The 19,759-nt window shown below is 49.2% G+C and overlaps 1 protein-coding gene across 1 annotated transcript in view; it reads left to right on the top strand.

Moving 5' to 3' along the window:
• Window positions 1–19,759, top strand: part of GPSM1 (G protein signaling modulator 1) — a 57,211-nt gene that overhangs the window by 9,138 nt on the left and 28,314 nt on the right. Inside the window, exons 2-9 of the mRNA XM_065853704.2 lie at window positions 9,033–9,254; window positions 9,517–9,652; window positions 9,928–10,070; window positions 10,926–11,049; window positions 12,178–12,293; window positions 12,567–12,722; window positions 14,470–14,578; window positions 17,370–17,496. Coding sequence (XP_065709776.1) covers window positions 9,033–9,254; window positions 9,517–9,652; window positions 9,928–10,070; window positions 10,926–11,049; window positions 12,178–12,293; window positions 12,567–12,722; window positions 14,470–14,578; window positions 17,370–17,496 — 1,133 coding nt within the window. The remainder of the gene's footprint in view (window positions 1–9,032; window positions 9,255–9,516; window positions 9,653–9,927; window positions 10,071–10,925; window positions 11,050–12,177; window positions 12,294–12,566; window positions 12,723–14,469; window positions 14,579–17,369; window positions 17,497–19,759) is intronic.

Genomic DNA, 19,759 nt, shown 5'->3' with positions numbered 1-19,759 from the left:
ACTGAACAGAATTACATTCCCCAGTGATGGAAACCTCTCCAAGAGACCTTAGGTGAGCGTATGATGGGTGTTATTTCAAGGGGTCGTTTGGGGTTTGCTGAAGCAGGGTCGACTCCAGCTGTGCTTGGTGATGCTCCGAGCCCATGTGCAGAGGGCAGGGTGGCTGGGCTAACAGCAGCCCTAGGGAAGGAGATGCTGCACGGACCTGGCTCCAAATGAGAACTGAGTCATTTGCCAAGGCTGAGCGGCTGTGGGAGCTGGTTGCCTGAGGCTAATGTGGCACGCAGACAGGAGACGTGAAAAGCTATCTATCTATATGCACACACAGAGGAGAGAAAAGTAACAGCTCGAAACATGTGACTGGAATTAAAATTAAAACAAATTTTCCCAATTAAAGTCGTGTGTTGGAGGATGTAACTGCTCCTGAAAGGCTCAGAGAGGCTGTTTGTGCAGCACAAATGCCGCCGCTCCATGATGCCCTGGATTGAAACAGGCAGGCTACTCCGGCACACAGAATCCGTGTCAGCAGCTCCCACCGCCCTTACGGGTGAAGGTAAGGAGCTGCCTGCACCTGTCTGGTCCTCCCTGCCGCTGCTGCCCGTGCTCCCGCCGCGTGTTTCTCTGTGCGGCCTGTTGTGTCTCTCACTGCTGGATGAGGATGTCTCTATGCAGGAACAGAGGTATTTTTTCTGCAGACATGCATTATGCAGTAGTCTGGATAAATGAACTCCCTTGATTTGAGTACGTGTTTAACCCTGATGCTGTATCCTCCCTCCTTCCACCAGTGTAAGGGAGGAGGGGAGCGGCGAATGAGTCTGGGATATTCTGCTGGAGCCGGATGTGCTGTGGACCTTTACCCCACTTTGTGAGGAAACGTGGAGCTTTTTGGCATGGAAAAACTTAAAAATCAGGTGCTTTATCCATTTACTCCCCTTACCAAAGGCTCAATTCCAAGAAACATGTAAAAGACCATAATTTTGTTAATTTTTTCATAATAAGTTTTGCAATTCACTTAAAGGCAAATCATTTTATGGACTGACTCAAGATTTTGCAATAGTAAAAAAAAGTATTAGGGAGATCATTAGTGTTCTTGCTGTATCCAGGGAGACTTTCCAGGAAACGAGATGTTTCTACCAGTTCCTGCTATGGAAGAACAGGACCAGAGTCCGTCTCACAGATGCAAAGATATACCATGCTTTGATGTATGTGACAAACTCCTATAGTGAAATATAGAATAAGTAGCCTGTTATTTACACACGTGATTGAATTACACTAATACCGCAGTGTCGGAGCAGAACCTGGTGTGTGGTGCTGTGTTGGGGAGGAGCAGGGGCTTATCTCCATGCACTTAATTCGTACAGATGTTCAGTGCAGCGGTGCTGAGCATCTCCAGGGTGGATGTTATCTGTGGAGCTCTGCTAGGGCAAGAGTGCTGAAAATTTGCTAAAATGCGGTGGAGGACTGAGCCACACGATCCTCTGGAAGGAGTGAAACCAGCTTGCGAGATGCTGGAGCGGAGGGTTCCCCGCAGAGGCAGCAGACGCCCAGGCTGTGCCGCACAGTGTGAGACGGCGAGTCTGTTCTTGGATGAGCTGAGCGTGGTTCTCACCTCACATGGGAGCTGTGCTGCTGTGAGGCGATGGCCTGGCCTTCTGGGGATCCTGCCACGCTGATTTATAGGCTTGCAGATTAATCTGATGGCACACAGAGGTTTGGTTTTGTTCCGTAACCCCGTGAAGAACCCAGAAGTGCTCTTGCTGCTGTTCTGTTGAATCAGGGTTTTCACGGAGGAGTTGCAGAAACTGCGTCTAGAGATGCAGAGCACCCCTGGCTGATATCTGAGCTCTTGGGGAGCTTCTAGTCCATATTTCTTTCAGACAGATGTGGAATATTCCCTTTACAAAATCCGGAGGGCTGCCCCGTGGCTGTGCAGCCACCAGGGAGAGCAGCAGCCTCCTGCGCCTGAGCTCTCGCGCTGTTTGCCAAGGCAGCCTTTGTAACGTGTGCGTGAGTCTGGGCTGATTACTGATTTTTAGAACCGCTTAAATTTTCAGGGAGAGCATGACAATGCTTTTAACAGCCCTCGGAGCACGAGACAGCTGCGGAAAAACAATGAAGAATTGGTGCAATCTGCTCTGCTACGGTTTTGCCAACCAAAATCTGTTCTAGTGTCTGGTGTCGCTTCCAGCCCAGGTGTGAGCTCTGCCCACCTGCTCTTGGCCACCTCGGAGAGCCACCGTGGCTGTTTTCCTTTGTGATTTTCTTTGGTTTGGGCACACAATCACTGAGGCAGGAACTATCATGGGCTCTCACTGGTGTGCTCTGATCCCATGGCACCATCTTCACTGGCTTTACCAAGCGGAAGTTTAAAAAAGGAATTGTTGCCTGTTTGCATTTGCTGGACTTCATCGCTTTGTTCCTGCTAATTGCTTTTCAATGAGTTCTGCAGAAAGTAAGAGAGGGCCAAGTTTATGCTGATTGTGTTGCTAAGATCAGATCCAAACCCCTTTCCCGTGCGAGTGTTGGTGCTGCTGAGCATCCTGAGCCATCTCCTGGTGAGCTGCAGTCGCTCAGCACCTCCCTGGCTCAAAGCCTGGATGGCCCAGGAGCAGATCTGGGGTGTTTGTTTTCAGCCAGGTCCCAAAGGGCTTCAGTCTTGGACTGAAATCCTTGGCTCGGGGCTGAAGGGAAGCAGATGAGACAGGAAGGGAACTGAACCAAATTGGCTGAAGGTTGCTGAGGAGTCAGTAGAGAAACTGTGGTGTGAACTTTGTCACCATATTCTTTTGCCCCTCCTCGCAATGATGGTCTGTTTGCCATGCCCTGAGTGTGGATCTGTGATTGGTGTGGGTAGGACGGAGGAGTGGGTGCAGCCTCCGACTGCTGGTGCTGGGCTGATGCTGGGGGGCTTGGGATGTGCATGTGGAGGGGACAGGGGCTGAGTGATGGGACAGGCAGAGGTGTTTTCCTTTGTCCGGCTGGGTTTAAATGTAGTGCAGTCCCTAGTGTTGCTGGGACTTGGCAGCATCTTTTCACTCTGCAGTTGTTTTCCTGCTCCAAGGCAGGAGCAATTGGCAGGTTGAGAGAGGAAGGAGAAGGGGGTGCTGCAGTTGAAAAGGTTTCCAGGCAGCTTGAATTGGGGAAAAAACTTGAGCCTGTGGCCTCTGCATTTCTGGGAAAACAAAGTTTGCTTTCACTTGGCTTCAGAAAAGTACTCTGGGTATGCAGGAACGGAAATCTCGTGAGGCCCCTCAGCCTGTGCAGTTACACAGCAGAACATTTGTGCTGGGTGGCGTTTGTGGAGCTGAGCGTGACCCTTCCAGCAGCTGGGGGGCAGGACCCCGGGACAGGGATTGCGCTGTGGTGCCTTGGAGTCGAAGCTGTCTCAGCTCAGGTCCTGGGCTGCACCCTCATTTTGTCTCACCTGAGCTGGCACCGCTGTGTTGTAGCTCTGCGATGGTTCATGGGGACTTGTCCCCAGCTCTGATGGAGGTGACAGGAGGGGCCGGGCTGGCCCCCTCATCCCAGAGGCGGAGAGAGGAGAGGTCTGAGTCTGGACATCTCCCATCTCATTTACAGTGCTTCTGAGTTTGGAAAGATCCCCCTAACCAGACTCCAGCCGTTTTCAGTAACAAGTTTGGCATCAGTGAACCCCTGTGTTTGTTGAAAGCAATAAAAGCTAAATAGTATAAGTAAAATGGGTGATAAATAAATTGCCTGTTTCCATTGTATACCTGCTGATAAGCTGACTATTATTCTGCTGTATACTGTAATTGTAACCCAGTGTGTTTTCTAGACCGAGCAGTATCCTGATTTAAATCACAGCATATGTGAGAGGATATGTTGACCTAATTGCCAAAGCAATGTTACAATGAAAAGCCATTCAAACTGCATGTCCTCTCTTGCCCCCTGGTTTCTGGAAGTGACTGAAGGAAATAACACTTCACTTCTGGTGAAATCATCCCCAAAGTGTTGTTTCATTGCAGTTTGACGGTTGTTTGTTTTCACTGAAGGCACTAGCATCGTACATGGAAGCAAAATGCTCTTGGAAAACTCAAGAAGTTTCCCTCATTGTGCTGAAATCACTCAGTTCATGTCAAGTATCCTCAGTGACCCCAGTGCCTCTACACTTATTTTCCTTTAGCTCAATGGCAGGTGGTGGTGGTTGGGTTTGTAACCTGCTGCTGAGCCATGCTAAGAGGTTTGGATCCAGGCTCTTCACCAGGTTTCGTTCTCACTCTTCTTGAAAGTGAATTTTCCTGTACAGTTCTTCTTTTGAGGCATCTTGTTCAATTCATCTGTTCGGTGGATTTTTTTTTTTAATTATTTTGGGAATCAGAACAAGTTTTTATGAATTAATTTTCAAATAGGTATCTCCTTAGACCCTGGAAAGTATTTGGCTCTTATAATTTAAGTGCTTTGAAAATGGGCATCAAGTGAAACTGTTAACCAGGATAAAATGAAAATCACATTTGCACCTTAATCCCATCTGAGCTTTCTCAAAACCTGCAAGTTAATTACATTGCATCATGATCCTTTGATATTTGAGTAATTTTGGAGCACGAATTCTTACATTTGTGCTCATTGCCTTCTAAAGGTTTCACTCCTCAAATGACACAGAAAAATTTTCATTGTGTTCTCTGCTCTTCCTATGGGTCAAGGTATATTTGTGGGCAAGATTTGCGATATGGATTCAAGATAATTATTAATGCCCCCGTTCGCACCATCCCCGCGGATCAAAGCCACTGAGGTCACTGTTCCATGGGCCCTGGTTGGATGCAGTTGTCTGGGGACACACGGGAGCACTGGATGACTTTTGCTTTCAAGCAGGCAATGGTGAGTTTGAATCCGAATTTCTGACAATGATGCAGCTTGTTGGAGCCATTATGAATGGAAATAGGGTCTTCTTCAGCTCTGCTAATAAGAGGGTAAATGCAACTAAATACAGCTGTCTTCCTTGCTGTCATTTGGTATTTATTAGCAAATATGCAGTGGAATTGAATCTCTTGTAAGTACTCTGCAGCTAATGGTAGATAGCAATTAACTGAAATGACTACTCTTGAGCACTGATGCTGCCATCAGCGGGTGGAAATCTGGAGCCAGCGCGCAGACCCGGCAGCTTCCAGACCTCCCTGCAGTTTTCCCCTCTGGGTTCTGTTTCATGCCCTTATCAAAAGACTGCAGTGAAAATCGCTTCATCTTGGTACTCCCTGGAGCTCTGGCTTGAACAAACATTTCTCAGGCAGTGGTGTGTGTGTGTATATATACATATATATGGTTTTATTATCTGCAGCTTGGGGCAGCTGAAAGGACTGACAGCAGGCTGAGCAGTGAAGGCATGTGCGGTGGAAACCCTGTCCCCTCCAGATGTGCTGGTGGCACAAAGCAGCCTCTGCAGCACCTCGTGTGTCTCGGGAGTTGGGAAGAAAACTGTCCTGGAACTAATTCAGGAGCTGGGAACGACGGGGCGCAGCACTTATTGCTTCATCTTTGGCCTTTCCAAACAAAACAGGAGGGAAATTTTATACTAAGGGGGGTTTTTACTACTGTTGATGTTTCCGATAGGGTGTTTTTCCACCTTATCTCCTCTCTGTGAGCTTGGGTTTTATTCCTGATTTTAGAACTACAGCAGCTCTGATTGGGAATGGATTTTGCAATTGCCCCCACTCATAGGAATCAAAAGCTATAAATATCTTTATATATATATATTTTTTTTTTTAAGGCAATTTCACCTTGCAAGCAGAAAAAGATTCTCTTGCCCTGTGAGCTTTACAGTATAAGGCAGCAGACAACTGTCTCCTGGTTCTGTCCTGTGACATGATTGTTTTCTGATGGATTGGTTGTCAATGGGGTAAGTGCTGGGATCAGGCCAGGCCAGGCAGGGCAGCCCTGCATATGTGGGAGGGAGGGCTGGAGTAAGACAAACATCATTGCTGGATGTTATCTGCTCTTTTCCTGCCCGAGCGGACGCGGTGCTGCAGACCCGAGAGGTGGGATGTCACTGTGTCCTACTGCGGCTTCTGTGGCCGCATCTCCTGGGTGGCAGGAGCTGTGGCAACCTCGAGCTTCGGGTCAGCGCACAACCCGTGGTCCTGCAGAGCAGCTCCTGGCTGAAGTCGGGCTGTACGGTTGTTTTCCAGCCTAGCCGGGGAGGACTAGCGCAATGTTATCCACACAGCGTTATGTTCTTGGAATATTTGGCAGGGGAGACACGAAGATTAGGGGGAGAGCAAGGTGTTAGGAGGGCTGACTGCAGCTCCAAGCTTCTGAGCATACGTTATTAGAAGTGTTCCCCCTCTGGGAACCTGTATCATCACCCAAGTCCTAATTATAGCACTGTTTTGACAGCAATCATGGTGATTGTTGTTAATGGCACTGATAACACCTTGCGTTGTTTCATTTCCTACTTGGCAGTGTTCTCAGCATCCCTGGTGCTCCCGGGACCCTCACTGCCTTCTCTGTATTGCTGTGTGGCTTGAAAATATTTGATGTGTAATAGTCCTTGCGTTTTGCCTGCGCGCCTTTTGTAAAGGAAAAATTTTGCTCTTTAATTCTTTCAGCCAGCTTGCAAGGCAGCCAAGAGGCAATCTGTGATACAGACCATCATTAGCTGCTATCTGACAGTGATGAATGACCCTGGGAAATCTTGTTGTTAAAGGCAGTGTCTGTTCTTCCTGTTCTTCTCGGCTCTTTCTGCCTTCAGATCAGTTATCCTTTAAAGAAGTTGATGAGGAGGGAAGGTGGCCCTGCCCTGTGTTGTATTGGAAAGAGATGTTCTTGTCCCAGTCACCGCATGGTGGAAGGTCACCCTATTCTGCTTCATATGGGTGTCAGAAGCAACAACAACTCCTGGGTTTGAAATGTGCAGCTGACGCATTGTTGGGGGCCGAGTGATCTGCCAGCATTACGCCACCCGCTCCTCTGGCAGAACGCTCTGCAGATTGCCAGACTCACTTGTGGCCAAACGTCGCGTTTATATTTGGCCTCTCAATGCTTTTAAAAGATTTGTTATTTTTTGTTGTTGTTTCTTAAACGTATGTAGTGCCCTTTTTAAAAATACCTTTTGCAGAAGGATCTCAAAGTACTCTGGAAGCCATCTTTATTGCTGTCTTACAGATTATGTACGTAACCCAAGGCGTGGAGGAGCTGTGGGACTTGCTTAACACTCAGCTGGGAACCAGTGCTGGGACTCTTTGCTGCGTAGACCAGCACTGTTCTCATTGCTAGATTACAGCAGGTGTCTTCAAAACTTTTATTCCTTGGCCAGACTTGACACAGTCTGTCATCTCCACGCATTCACAAGAAACCACTTTGCTATACATATTGTAGTCTTGTTTTGGTCCAGGACTTGATCATCTGGGAAGGTCAGACCCTCCTGGCAGCTTATGGTGAACCTGCAGCCTGGGATGTGCCTTCTGCCGATATTTGGGAATTTTTGCTGATCCGGAGGTATATGCAAATCTGTATGAGTGGTTTGCACTGATTTAGGGCAAGGGTGGTTTTTAGAAGTGGGTTGTATTTCTATTAATAACCACCATCCTTGCCTCTTGTCCCTTCACATGGCAGTAAAGGCTTGGCAGAGTGTGGTGCAGAGAAAACGCCTTCTCTCCCTTACGCTTGTTTGCTTTGGTCCCAAATCGAGCAGTGATGTTAATTAGATAAGTCAGCTACTCTGCAAAGCAGCCTGTTCAAGGACAAACAGATTTTAATTAAAGGCTCTGTGCATTGGAGGGTCATGTCACTGCCTTGTGCCTGAACAGTTACTATGGGAACACCAGGAAAGCACCCGCGAGTGTGAGTGTGTGCAAGGGGGTGTGTGAGCGTGTCGGAATGCAGGTTTCAGGGCACAAATTGCACTTCTGGTTGTGTTTCCACTGGCACATACAGAAACCACCTTTGGACATTTATTATCTTTTTTTTCTGACCCTTCCTTTTCTGGCTCTGAACAAAGGGGCTGTGTTTTTTCTGAGCAGATGCCCACCTTTGACCTAGATAGTTTTGACTTTTAAAAACACATTGGGCAGAAATGAAAAAGCCAAAAAGAGCAAAGAGAAGCCTCTGAATAGGGGAGCAGGAGCACCGTGTCCATCTGCTTCGTGAAGGGGCTGGGTTTGCAGCAGGCGAGATGTTCCAGATGTGAGCTTTCAGACACACGAGAGCTGGAGGATGCACATGGTCTAACAGGGACAGCTGTGGCTTAGAGAGGACTCGGTGGAGCCCTTAAAGGAGCACGTTTCCTTTCTCCTGTAGCAATCACTGGTCTCACTCTTCTCGTCTGGGTTGCAGAGTCCTCACTGACAGCACAGCTTGCACCATTGCCAAAGGTGTCGAGCAATGCATGGGAGGAGAGCGAGCCTGGGGGCCGATGTGCAGAGCGCCTGTGGAAAAAGTGACAGCAGGAGAGTTAATGAAAAACAGACACTGAGCACTGGAAGCTACTCAGCCAAGAAATTCTGTGCAGACCGGGGTTTTCTCTGGTGTCCAATAAAAACGTGTTACAATTTGTCTACCCTCTCTGCTACCCTGGCGAAGGGGAATGTGGCTGCTGCGCTGAGCACCCCCTGGAAGAAAAACAGATGCTGTGTTACCCTTGTGATGCGAACGTGCATCCTGAGAGCTGGGAGCCCAGAGCTGCTTGTCTGGTTCTTATCAGCAACCCAGGGGCTGCCTTTGGCCACTTGCAGCCTGTAAGTCTGGATGCTGCTGTGGCTCACACCTGGGAGGCTGATTTCTCGGAGAGGCTCAGTGCCCACCGTGTCCACACTGCTGAGCTGTGCTGGCTGCGTGTCCCCAAGTTGTTATCACCCGGGGTTTGACGTGGGGCTGAATGCACACACGGCTGCTGCCTGGAGGGTGGTTCTTTCCAGGCTTTTTTTTTAAAGTTGTGGTTTTTTGTTGTTTTTTTTTTTTTTTTTTTTAACTTGTGCAGTAAATAATTAAAGATGTACAATGAATTAAACTTTTTAACCGTTGCATAGCAGCGTGGGTGCATTGCAGTCTTAACTCCTCTAGAAATTCTGCTCTCTTGGCAGGATGGAGGCGTCCTGCCTGGAACTGGCCCTGGAAGGAGAGCGCTTGTGCAAGGCTGGGGACTTCAAAGCCGGGGCAGCCTTCTTCGAAGCAGCAGTGCAGGTGGGGACAGAGGACCTGAAGACTCTCAGTGCCATCTACAGTCAACTGGGCAACGCTTATTTCTACCTAAAGGAGTATTCCAAGGCCCTGGAGTACCATAAACATGACCTTACTCTGGCCAGGTATGCATGTCAGCAGTGCTTCGTCCTGATCGGGCACAAGGCAGGTTCTGTGGGGTCTGAACCCCCAAGAATCTCTCTTCAAAATGGAGAGAGCTTCTATGAAGCACTGCAGCCAGGCATGCGTGCTGGGGACGGCTGGGTGCGGTGTACGTACCGTGCAGTGCTTGACTCGCTGCAGCTTGAATTCTGCCTCCCAACAGCTGGTGAATAAAAGTCTGTGAGCTCTTCAACACCTCTCTTCGTTCCTCTGGTCATATTGTAGAACCATTGGGGACCGCATTGGAGAAGCCAAGGCAAGCGGCAACCTCGGAAACACATTGAAAATACTCGGGCAGTTTGATGAAGCTGTTGTTTGTTGCCAGAGACACTTGGACATTTCTCAGGAGCAGGGAGACAAGGTAATTGGTTCGTGGCATCCAAGAGGAACTATTTCCTAGCTTTAAAAATAATCTGTCTGCAAGTCAGTAACTGTGCTATGGTGAAGGTGGGCTTTGGAAGGAGATGGAACCGTCACGGTTCTCGTGCTGCTGACAGCAACAGGTGCCATGACAGTGAAGATGGGAAAGGAAGATGTGGGCCTCCTGGCTTTGACCATCTCTGTCCAGCAATGGAAAGGTTCATATTGGGATGTGAAGTGTAGTATCTTGCTGCTCAGTGTTCTTCTTCCCTTTAGGTAGGTGAAGCCAGAGCACTCTATAATATAGGAAATGTTTACCATGCAAAGGGAAAGCACTTATCTTGGAACATGGCCCAAGACCCAGGCTACCTGCCTCAAGAAGTCAAGGAGACGCTACAGAAAGCTTCAGAATATTATGAGTGAGTATTAAAGGTTGGACAGTGCTTTTTCCTGCAGGGAGCAGGGTGGTCAGGCATCAGTGATTGCTAAAATGCACACAGGTAGACCTCTGAGCTTATCTTGCTCAGATCATAATCTGTATTTGTGGTGTTGCTGTTCTGCTGACAGCTTGCAGGGTCTGCAGGGTGGCTGAGCTCTGATAACCATTAGGTTAGCAATAGCTGCATGGGGTGCAAGGCAACAGATTTTACTGAGTCCTGTTGGAAGCCTTTCTCGTGCGGGGTTTGTTTCTTTTTGCAAAGAATGAGAGTGTGGGCTCAGCATTGTTGAAAACTGGGCCACTGAATGAGATTTTGCACGTTGTAATGAATTAGGAATATTCCCCTGAGATGCTGAGTGATGATGGCAAATTAATCTCAAGGAAGGTGAGAGAGGGACTGCAAGCTAAAATTCATCCTGGCATTGCCTTGGTAAAACTCAGTGTACTTTGAAGTATGATCGTGCAATTAAGTTCAATAGTCTACTCCTTCTCGGAGCTGTGTTTGGAAGCTCCCGTAGCCCCTGCTGCTCTCTGCTGGCCTTGGCGAGAACGGAGCCCTCTGTGTCTCCATCGCTGCAGCCATGCACAGAGTCCCTCACCCAAGGGAAGAGGCTTTCACCTGAAGTCCTGGTTGTCCTTCTCATGGATCTGTAGTTTATCTTGCTTGTAACATCCTTTCCTAAATAGTTTGAGGTCAACCGGCCCCACATGCCATGGGGCGCACAGGATGGGCGGCTGGGGAGGGGAAATGCTTTCTGCAGGTTTGCTTTCCTCTCGTTACAGTGCAGGTTCTTCCACTGTGTCTCACCAGACGTACTGCTCTGACTTCTTTCAGGAGGAACTTGTCCCTGGTGAAGGAGCTGGGGGACAGAGCTGCGCAGGGCCGTGCTTATGGCAACCTCGGCAACACCCAGTACTTACTGGGCAACTTCAGTGAAGCCATCGCCTTCCACAAGGAGGTAGGAAAGTGCTGTGCCTTCTTCCAGGGGTCAGGGGCTGCGCCTGGGAAGCAAAGGGACACGTTTGCCCTCAGCTGTTTTATCTCCCTCCTGTTTCACCTGGGGGCTGGTCCTGCTGTACTAACTCATGCTGAGCACCGTCTTACTCCAGTCCCTGTCAGCACCTAATGAGCAGCATGAGGGAAGGTTCCTGTTGGCTTGGAAACCAAAGGAGGTATCAAAGGGCAGATTGCAGCTGACCTAGCAAGGCTTTTCTGCTCTTAATTTGTGTTGGTCTAGATTTTAATAAATTCAAGCCGTGAATTTAATTAAGCTGCTGAAAGAGCTGTTGATCAGGAATAAATGTTGCTTGTAGAACATAATAACTCCCTGTAAAGCTTTACAGACAGGTGAGGTGACACAGTCCCTGCCTCAATTCAAATGCAATTTAGCATGTAGTTCCAAGTATATATCTGTTTGCTTGCAGTGGAAGGTGCTCAGCACCTTGGAAAGTCAGCCCTGTCACAGCTCTTCTGATTTCTAAGTGCTGGAGGACAGCAGGCAGCGGTGCTTTGGGAGAACAGTATTTGGGGGTGCTACAAAGTGGAGGGTGAGAGGTGGGGAAGCCCGGGGAGCAGGGGGTGTGAGAGGCAGGACCGAGGTGTGGGCAGGGGTGGAGCTCCGGGGAGCAGCTGCAGCGCGGCGGGTGAGATGGAACGTGCACACGTGCATGTGTGTTGTGTGGCACAGCACCACGCAGAGTGACAGCCTTGTTCCTGCTCTCGTCTGCTGATCAACCACATCCCTCACAGCCTGACCTACAGCTCTCCATTTGCCTCTCGGTTCAGCTGCTGAGGTATGTGCATAACTCCTTTTGCACTTTAGCTGGAGAGATGTGTACTGACCAGGCTGGCGTAGGAGTTAAAGAGGATGTGACATTACTCCCACTCTTCCAAAGACCCTTCCTGATCCTAAATTGCATAAAGAGGGAGAGATTTCCTGCTGCCTCCAGCCCTGGTAGACATGTGCACCACCACCTTGCTGGGCGGGGAGCTTTGCAAAACAAGAAGTTAATCTCCCAGAACCATTGCTGTGTAACCGAAACTTGACAATGGCCAAACTGTACTCACTAATCTCTGTCTGCTGCAGCGCCTTGCTATTGCTAAGGAGTTTGGGGACAAGGCAGCCGAGCGGAGAGCGTACAGCAACCTGGGCAATGCGCACATCTTCCTTGGGAGGTTTGACATCTCCGCTGAGTACTACAAGTAAGTGCCAGGGGCTAAGGCAGACTCAGGGCAGATGGTCCCTGGAAATCCTGGCCTATTGCACTGAATTCAGTGGCTCAGGGGGCTGTGACGAGGAACTTGGGGACCAATTGCATGTGTGGTGCTCAGTGGTGGCACGTGAACAGCCACCTGCCAGCCTGCAGTGTGCCACAGGCATCCACTTCACCACAGCACACGCCAAAGCGGTGACTTTCCTGTCGCAGAGGTGCCCCACAGTGACCAGATCTCTTCATTTCCACCCGTTTCATGCAGGAAAACGCTCCAGCTCTCCAGACAACTCAAAGACCAAGCAGTAGAAGCCCAGGCTTGCTACAGTCTTGGAAACACATACACGCTGCTTCAAGACTATGAAAGAGCAATTGAGTACCACCTAAAACACTTGGTGATAGCACAGGAGCTGGGAGACAGGTAAGGGGCTGCCTCAGGAGAGGGTGTTTCTGCTCTGGTGGGTTCAGAGAACTGACTTCCCTGGTGGTTTATTCTTTACTGCTGGGGCTAAACAGCAGTGACATGTGTTCTTGAAAGTCTTTAGAAATGTCTCAGAAACCAGGCCTTAGTTCAGTCATCTGTCAAAAAGGTAACGTGATTGGCACCTTTATTGTGTCATTGAAACCTGGAGGTTGTGCCCTTAAAGCTATGCCTGTGTGGGCTGAGTGTTCTGATCAGAGGAACTTAAAGAAAATGCTTTGTATTTGGCACTTTGCAACGTGGCTACTGCTATTTTATCGCAGAAGGGCCCCTCTAAAGCTTCCTCAAGTTCACAAGAATTACATCTTTCTTAGAAACTGTGTGAGTAGGACATAAATACATATATATTTGCCACTTTGTCTTGTTGCTCCAAGATGATGCTGGAAACTTCCATGTAGAAAGAAATGAAGTTACATAGAGAACGTGGTGATGTTATGTTTTGCTTCTTGCTTTCATTCCTTATTCTTTAGGCGGCTTGGCCTCAGTTTTTTTTTAAGAGAGGTTGGTTCCTTTCTCCTGGATACACACTGTGATCCTGGAGCCTTCCTGCAGCTGAAGTGACTTCGCAGCAACCTCGTTCCGTGCTGCTGGCTCTTGGGAAGCTCGGTATCTTCCACTAGATGGAGCAGAGACATTAAAATGGGAGCTCTGTGGCAGTCTCCGGGCGGTATCTGCTCAGGGAAGGTGTGATCCCACCCCAGGGTGAATCATGCTGTGGGGGTGCAGGCCTGTGGGCTCCTGCATTTCTGGGAACACACCCTATGAGCAGAAGGTATTGAATAGGGTGACAAGAAAAACGTTTAAATGCTGATCAACCCGCCCAAACCTCTGAAAAGGGAGTTGCAGTCACGCTGAACCTCCCCCTGCGCCCCCATGTGCTTTTTTTATCCCATCACCCCCCACATCTGCTCGTTTGCAGAGCTGAGCAGGCTCTGAGGAGCCGTACGTCTCTGCCTGCTTGTGCAAGCAGGTGCTGAAACCTGCTCCAGAGATACTGGGGTGTCTGCTGGGGGCTGCCCCGGGGCAGGTTTTAACTTCACCTGCTTTCTCTGGCTTCTGAAAACAAGCAGCAGTGCCCTGGAGGCCTTGTGGAAATAGGTTGCTGTTTGCTTGGCTGTCGCAGGCAGTTTTAGTTTGTGTGTGCATCCTGGGCGATGCAGTGCTGGTGTTTAGCAGGAGAATGTTGCATTCCTGCATTATTTTCTCCTTGCCGTGTTCTTGCTAATTTAGCTCTGGGCTGTTGTTGAACCAAAGGGCTGGATGTTACATGTCCTCTTGCTGCATTGTGCATCTCTGGAGAGGAAGCCTGGCTGTGCAAGGTGGAAGCTGAACAGGAGCTCTGGCATCTGCCCTCAGGCTGATGCTTGCAGAGGAAGAAAAACCATTCTGGACCCTTCCCTAATGGAACAAACCATTCCTAAGCCCCCTACACTGCTCTGCTCTTGGCCACTGTGGGTGCAAATCTGCTGCTGAGGCTATTGCTCATTCTCTGATCTTTCTGACCTCAGCATACAAACTGTTTAATATGGACAGTGCATTTGATTTTCCTTTTCAGAACACTTCTGTAGCTGAAAACATAGCCAGGAGGCCTGGCTGTGTGTGCTCTAGAGAAGGAGGCCCTGAAAGGGCTGCTGTGCTACTGGGTTCTGCCCAGCATTTCTGCGGTTGACGGTTTCCTGTTTTGCAGGGTGGGAGAAGGAAGAGCCTGCTGGAGTCTTGGAAATGCTTATGTCTCTCTGGGGAGCCATGAACAAGCTTTGCACTTTGCAAGGAAGCATCTTGAAATCTCCCAAGAGGTAAGAGAAGCTGGTTCAGATCAGAGGGGATCAGTCCCCCTTGTTGAGAGGCTTTATTTTATGCCAATAAGTTGTATTAATGTAGTTCTTCTCTCACTGTGACTGCTCTGGAAAGCCCTTGTCTATGTGGTGTTTCAACGGTGTCTTTAGGAACTGTAGAGCTTGGCTGGAAAATATTATTTTTATGGGAGGCTCCCAGCCTTCCCTTTAATTCCAGCTAAGCTGTTTGCTGTGTGTTGCTCTTAACCAATATTCCTGGGTGAGAAAGGACCTGGGGGGACTGGTTGTCCAGTCTGCTGGCCAAGGTGTTTTACACCCAGCTGGAGGGAAGGAACTCAGATACCTCTTGGTGTCCGGTCTGGTAGTGAGACTCCCCTTTCCAGAGCACAAGGCTGCGAGATCCTGACTGGTATGGACCAGTGATTCCAGCTGTGGCCTGACCCAATTTGCCGGCGAGTTAAGTACCTGGAGAATACAAGGGGGTTTGTGTGTGCAGCCACTCTGGTTTTCACAGATGTTCTTGTCCAGCTCATTGTGGCTTCCCTGGTGCAAAAACGTGGTGTTTCTAGGTGGCTCAAAAGTATGAAAAGCAAGATTGCCATTGTTTGCTCTTTCCAGTGTGTTATGAGGAAATCGGCCGTGGCCTCTTTAGTCTTCCCCAGATGAAGAAATTGCCCTAGTGAAGCACTAATTGAAATCACCACATGTAAGTGCTTTGTGTATTCTCCTGCCTGTCTATTAGGTTGGCTAAATCTTGGGATAGGGCTGACATAACCAGCCTAATTATGTATTTAATTATACTTATCAGACATGCAGAAGAAATACTGTTCTTTGGCACTGTACGTTTTAGGACAAATTAACTTTTCCAGCGTTAGTCTGCTCGCAGTGTTGCAGCACCGGCTGATTACTCAGAACCAGATGGCAGCTGGGTGATGTGCGGTGTGGATGAGGGAGGACAGGGACAGGAGCAGGAGTGGTCCTGGTGACTTTTGGGGGAGGAGGGGGCACCCCACAGGGTGGGGGTTCACAGTGCTGTTTTCATCCTGGGCTGACACTGTGATTACAGGGCATGTCAGGAGCAGGTTACTCATGGCAGGTGGCTAATAGACTCCCCCACATCATTAATTACGGAGCAGTGCAGAGACTGTCCGTTTGTGAGGAAAGCCTGCATTAGCTTCTAGCAGCTAGAGATTCTGTTCTAAGCCTAGTGTTTTATTTTAGCCTTGGGAACCAAGCGAGCTGCCTGTGTTGTTGTGGCAAGTGCCAGCATTTTGCCCAGGAAAAACCTGGTGAAGTTAAACCTTTGCACACTGTGTTGAGCTCACCTCCCCCTTCTACTTCCACGTAAATCTGACAGTGACATTTGAATCCAAATGAAATCTGCTCAGGGTAAGCACGTTGAAAACTGCTGCAGGGTGATCAGAGGTTACTGAAGAATTTCTTCTGAAGCAGCTGGAGTGAAGGATGTGTATCTAGAAACCCTGGGAGCTGCCCCAGCTCTCAGACACGCTCTGCAGTGCCTTTCCTATCTCTGTGTGTCGCAGGGGCTCCTGGGGAGCTCAGACATCCCAGCTGAGGGCAGAAAACGGGGCTCTGCTGTGGTGAGTGTGGTAGGTCCTGCCTGGGACCATTGTCCTGCCAGTGTGTTCCTCTGATGTTATGGAGATGATCTGGAGTGAGTGGAAGTCAGGGAAGCATTTAACAGGGCATCAAGGACTGTGAGACCGAAGCAGGACATAGTAATTTCTCTGGAGATGGTGTCAACAGCAAATCTCTTGTAACTGGCAGGGGATTTATGCCTTGTGATAAGCTGTTTGATCTGCCGTCCTTTACTAGTGCTTGGGACTTTGTCATAAATAATGTAGAGATTTATGATTTTGTTCTAGGATGGCTCACGCTGCAGTCTATCTCCAAGGACCACAAAAGAGCTGTTTGCAGGGCATTTAATAGGGAGTCAGACCCCTCCGAGGGAACGGCCAAGGTCTCCCTCGGTAACAGAGGCTGCTGTTCCTCTGGAGATTAGAGGCTGTTCGAGTGACCTCGCTGTGCTCACTGGTGATGTGCAGCGCAGTCACTTTCTTGTTCGGTTAAACTTTGAGGAGGGCCCAGCAGCACGTCCTGTGATTCCCAGTTTTAAATAGCAGGAGCCATTGGGCAGATCTCTTCTTGAGAATGTAACATTGGCTTCCTTGGCCTCGGGCCAGCGAGAGATGGGAATCTGGAAAAAGCTGGACTGCAAGAGATTTTGGAGTCTTGCGTGGGTAGATCACTAGGAACAACTCAAAACTGCATGGATCTGAGCCAGGACAGGAGGGCTTTTGGAGCATCAGTGCCCTGAGTGTGCTCCTGCCCATGTGGCTGGTGGTAACGTGGCTGGCTGGTGCCCAGTAGCTATGGAAATGCTTGAGGAAAGGGACTGAGAATTTCGGGGCTCTCTGCCAAGCTACGGGATGGACCAGATGCGCACGTTTACCTCTATCCCAGTTCTGTAGCAGTGGGTGAGCTGTGCCCCCTCAGTTCATTGACTCCGCAGAAATTCCAGAAATGCGTCTTGAGGTGTAGCCAGTGCACAGCGCAGCACGAATGGACCCTCTCCCAAATTACTGCTGACAAACAGTTTTGGTGAGTTGTTTTGGTGTTGAAAGCTGGACTGTATGGTCCCTCTGGGATGTCTCCAAACTTTCTTCTGTGTGCTTGCTTTGATATGGGACTTGCAGACCCTTTCCTAGGGGCTGTTTCCTTAGAGCATGTTGCCTTTTAACCACCTGCCCTCTTGGTTTACACCTTGCAGATCGGGGACCGGACCGGGGAGCTGACAGCGCAGCTGAACATGGCCCAGCTCAGGGCAGCGCTCGGCTTGGGCCCCGGGGACGAGGACGTGGGCACAGCTCAGCGCTACTCCGGCTACGAGGCGCAAGGTGAGTTTCTGGGCTTTGGCTGGCATGAGGAGGTGTTTGCAAGTGGGCAATGTGGGAGGAAATGTGAATGCCAGAGCCAGATGAAGCTATTGAGCGCCTTTACCAGAAAGAATGCTGTGTGTTTGCTCTGCGCTTTGTATAAGCTGCAAGGATAGGGAAGGATCTGTCCCAAAAAGTGTGCAGAACGAGTTAATAGAATTAATCTGTGGTGGGAATGAAATTCCTTGTGCCAGGCAGAAAATCAGCTTTTGTCTCTCTTAAAGCTCTGCAGGGCCCTTTTAAGTGATTTGACTGATAAAGCAAGCTTTCAAAAGGTGACTGGCAGGGATTTTTGTCTGCTCGCACTCTGATTAGCATCCAAGGAACAAGCCTACAGCATGGGCTGAAGGCAGCTTGTGAGCATCAGCGTGCTGGGTTCTGCCTCACCCCTGGAGCACCTGCAGTGATGCCCAGCTTGGAAACAGATGTGGCAAGGTTTGGTCACAGCAGGCAAAATGGCTCTATTCACTGCACTGGATCATTCTGCCTCTGCTCCCCAGGGAGCAGGAAAGCACAGCGAGTCCTCAGAGTGCTGCCAACCTGATGTGTCCCCAGCCTGGGGGCCGTCCGTCTGTCCTGGCACTGCCTGCTGCAGACATCCCTGGGTGCCCAGCATGGGCCATTTCCAGCTGGTTGCTCTGGTGCTGTGGACAGACTTATTAATTCACACAGATGAAACCACATCCCGGGAGGTGCTGTCTGATTAAATATGACCTTGTTAGTGCAGACAGGCTTTCTCAGGCGATGTGTTCTCTTTCCAGTTGGTAGAACTGATGTAGAGAAGACGATGCTTGGGCTGAGGGACGGTGTTCTGGGAGGAAGGCTGGCTCTGCTGTTTGCTCTCAGTATTGATCTCAAAGGTGTAACCTGCTGCACTGGTGCTAAAGCTTTTTGTGAGAAATCCAGCTGTGGGTGAGGGAGCTGACGTACCCAGCTGTGCCCCATCAGCTGAGCTGTTCCTCAAAGGCCATGTGGGACACAACAACTGCCTCAGCCTCATTTTTCACATCAGGTCCATCTTTATCACGGAACGGTTGAGGTTGGAAGGGACCTCTGGAGATCACCTACCTGTGTGTGTGCTTTTACACACGCATCTCAGGTGGGGAAGGTGCTGCCCCTGTTGCAGAGAGATCTGGAGAGCGGTTGGGGCTGCAGGGCAGCCTGTGGAGAGGAGCCTGGCTCCCTCGATTGCTCCTTGGCTCTTATTTTGGCTTCAGCTCTTATTCTGAACTTCAGCGGAGGATAAGAGAGGCCACCAACATGTCTCTGAGCCCTCGAGAAGAAAGCAGATGTATTTAATTGCTGCCAGGAACTTTGGTACCCTACTGTGCACCTATTAAATGATTAGAAAAGCATAATTATTTATATTATTAATAGCAGCAGTTTACAGCAAGAGGAACATCTGTTTCTGTAACAGGAAGCAGGTGAGAGAGTTGGGGTTCAAGTTGACTTCTGAACCAGCCGTGCCTTTTGATGTCAACAAATCTTGTGGTGAGAAGAGCTTTCACATTTTTTTTCCCTTCAGATTATTTTCCCTGGTTAAGGTTATAAAATGTCCACATATTCATAAGGATGCTAAAATCAACTGTAAGGGCAGGCATGTTATAAAACACACTCATTTCATCAAGTGAGTGAAGTTTCATAGCAAACTTGAGTTCTGGAGAATCTGTACCATCAGTTGGGAAACCCTGAGCCAGACCATCGGACTGTGATGTCCTACGCAGGTTACTTTTGCTTGTAAGTCTCGGATATTACCCTCCACTGATGGCCTGAGGGAGGAAACAGTGTCTGATATTTTCCTCTGCTGTTTTTGCTCCTCTTCCTGAGCCATTTGTGATTTTTAATTAATATTCTGAGAACAATTGGACGTCAGAAGACAAAGCTGGAGGCCAGGGAAGTGGGGCAGCGCTGCAAAAGTCTTGAGAAAGCAACGACCTTGTCAAGAAACACAAATATAGAGAGCTTAAAGCAACAAACCAAAGCAAGCTAGAGAGGAGCTAAAACATGAAGCAGATGAACAAAGGCTGGGTCTCTTTCTCCAAACACCCAAAAATGTGGCTCTGAAAAGGGGTCTCGCCTGCTTTCATGTACTACAAGTGCAGAATGGAGTACTAGTAGGTTTTTGCCTCTGGAGCGAAGTCAGGGAACTTGCTGTACCTGACAGGGGGGTGTTTTGTAGGGGTGAGGGCGCCTGTGAACAAGAAGAGGTGCCTTCCACCTTGTG

The sequence above is a fragment of the Patagioenas fasciata genome, chromosome 20 (assembly GCF_037038585.1).
Source record: "Patagioenas fasciata isolate bPatFas1 chromosome 20, bPatFas1.hap1, whole genome shotgun sequence".
NCBI lineage: Eukaryota > Metazoa > Chordata > Aves > Columbiformes > Columbidae > Patagioenas > Patagioenas fasciata.
The sequence above is the reverse complement of the archived record's forward strand: the minus strand, read 5'-3'. Positions and strand labels throughout refer to the sequence as shown.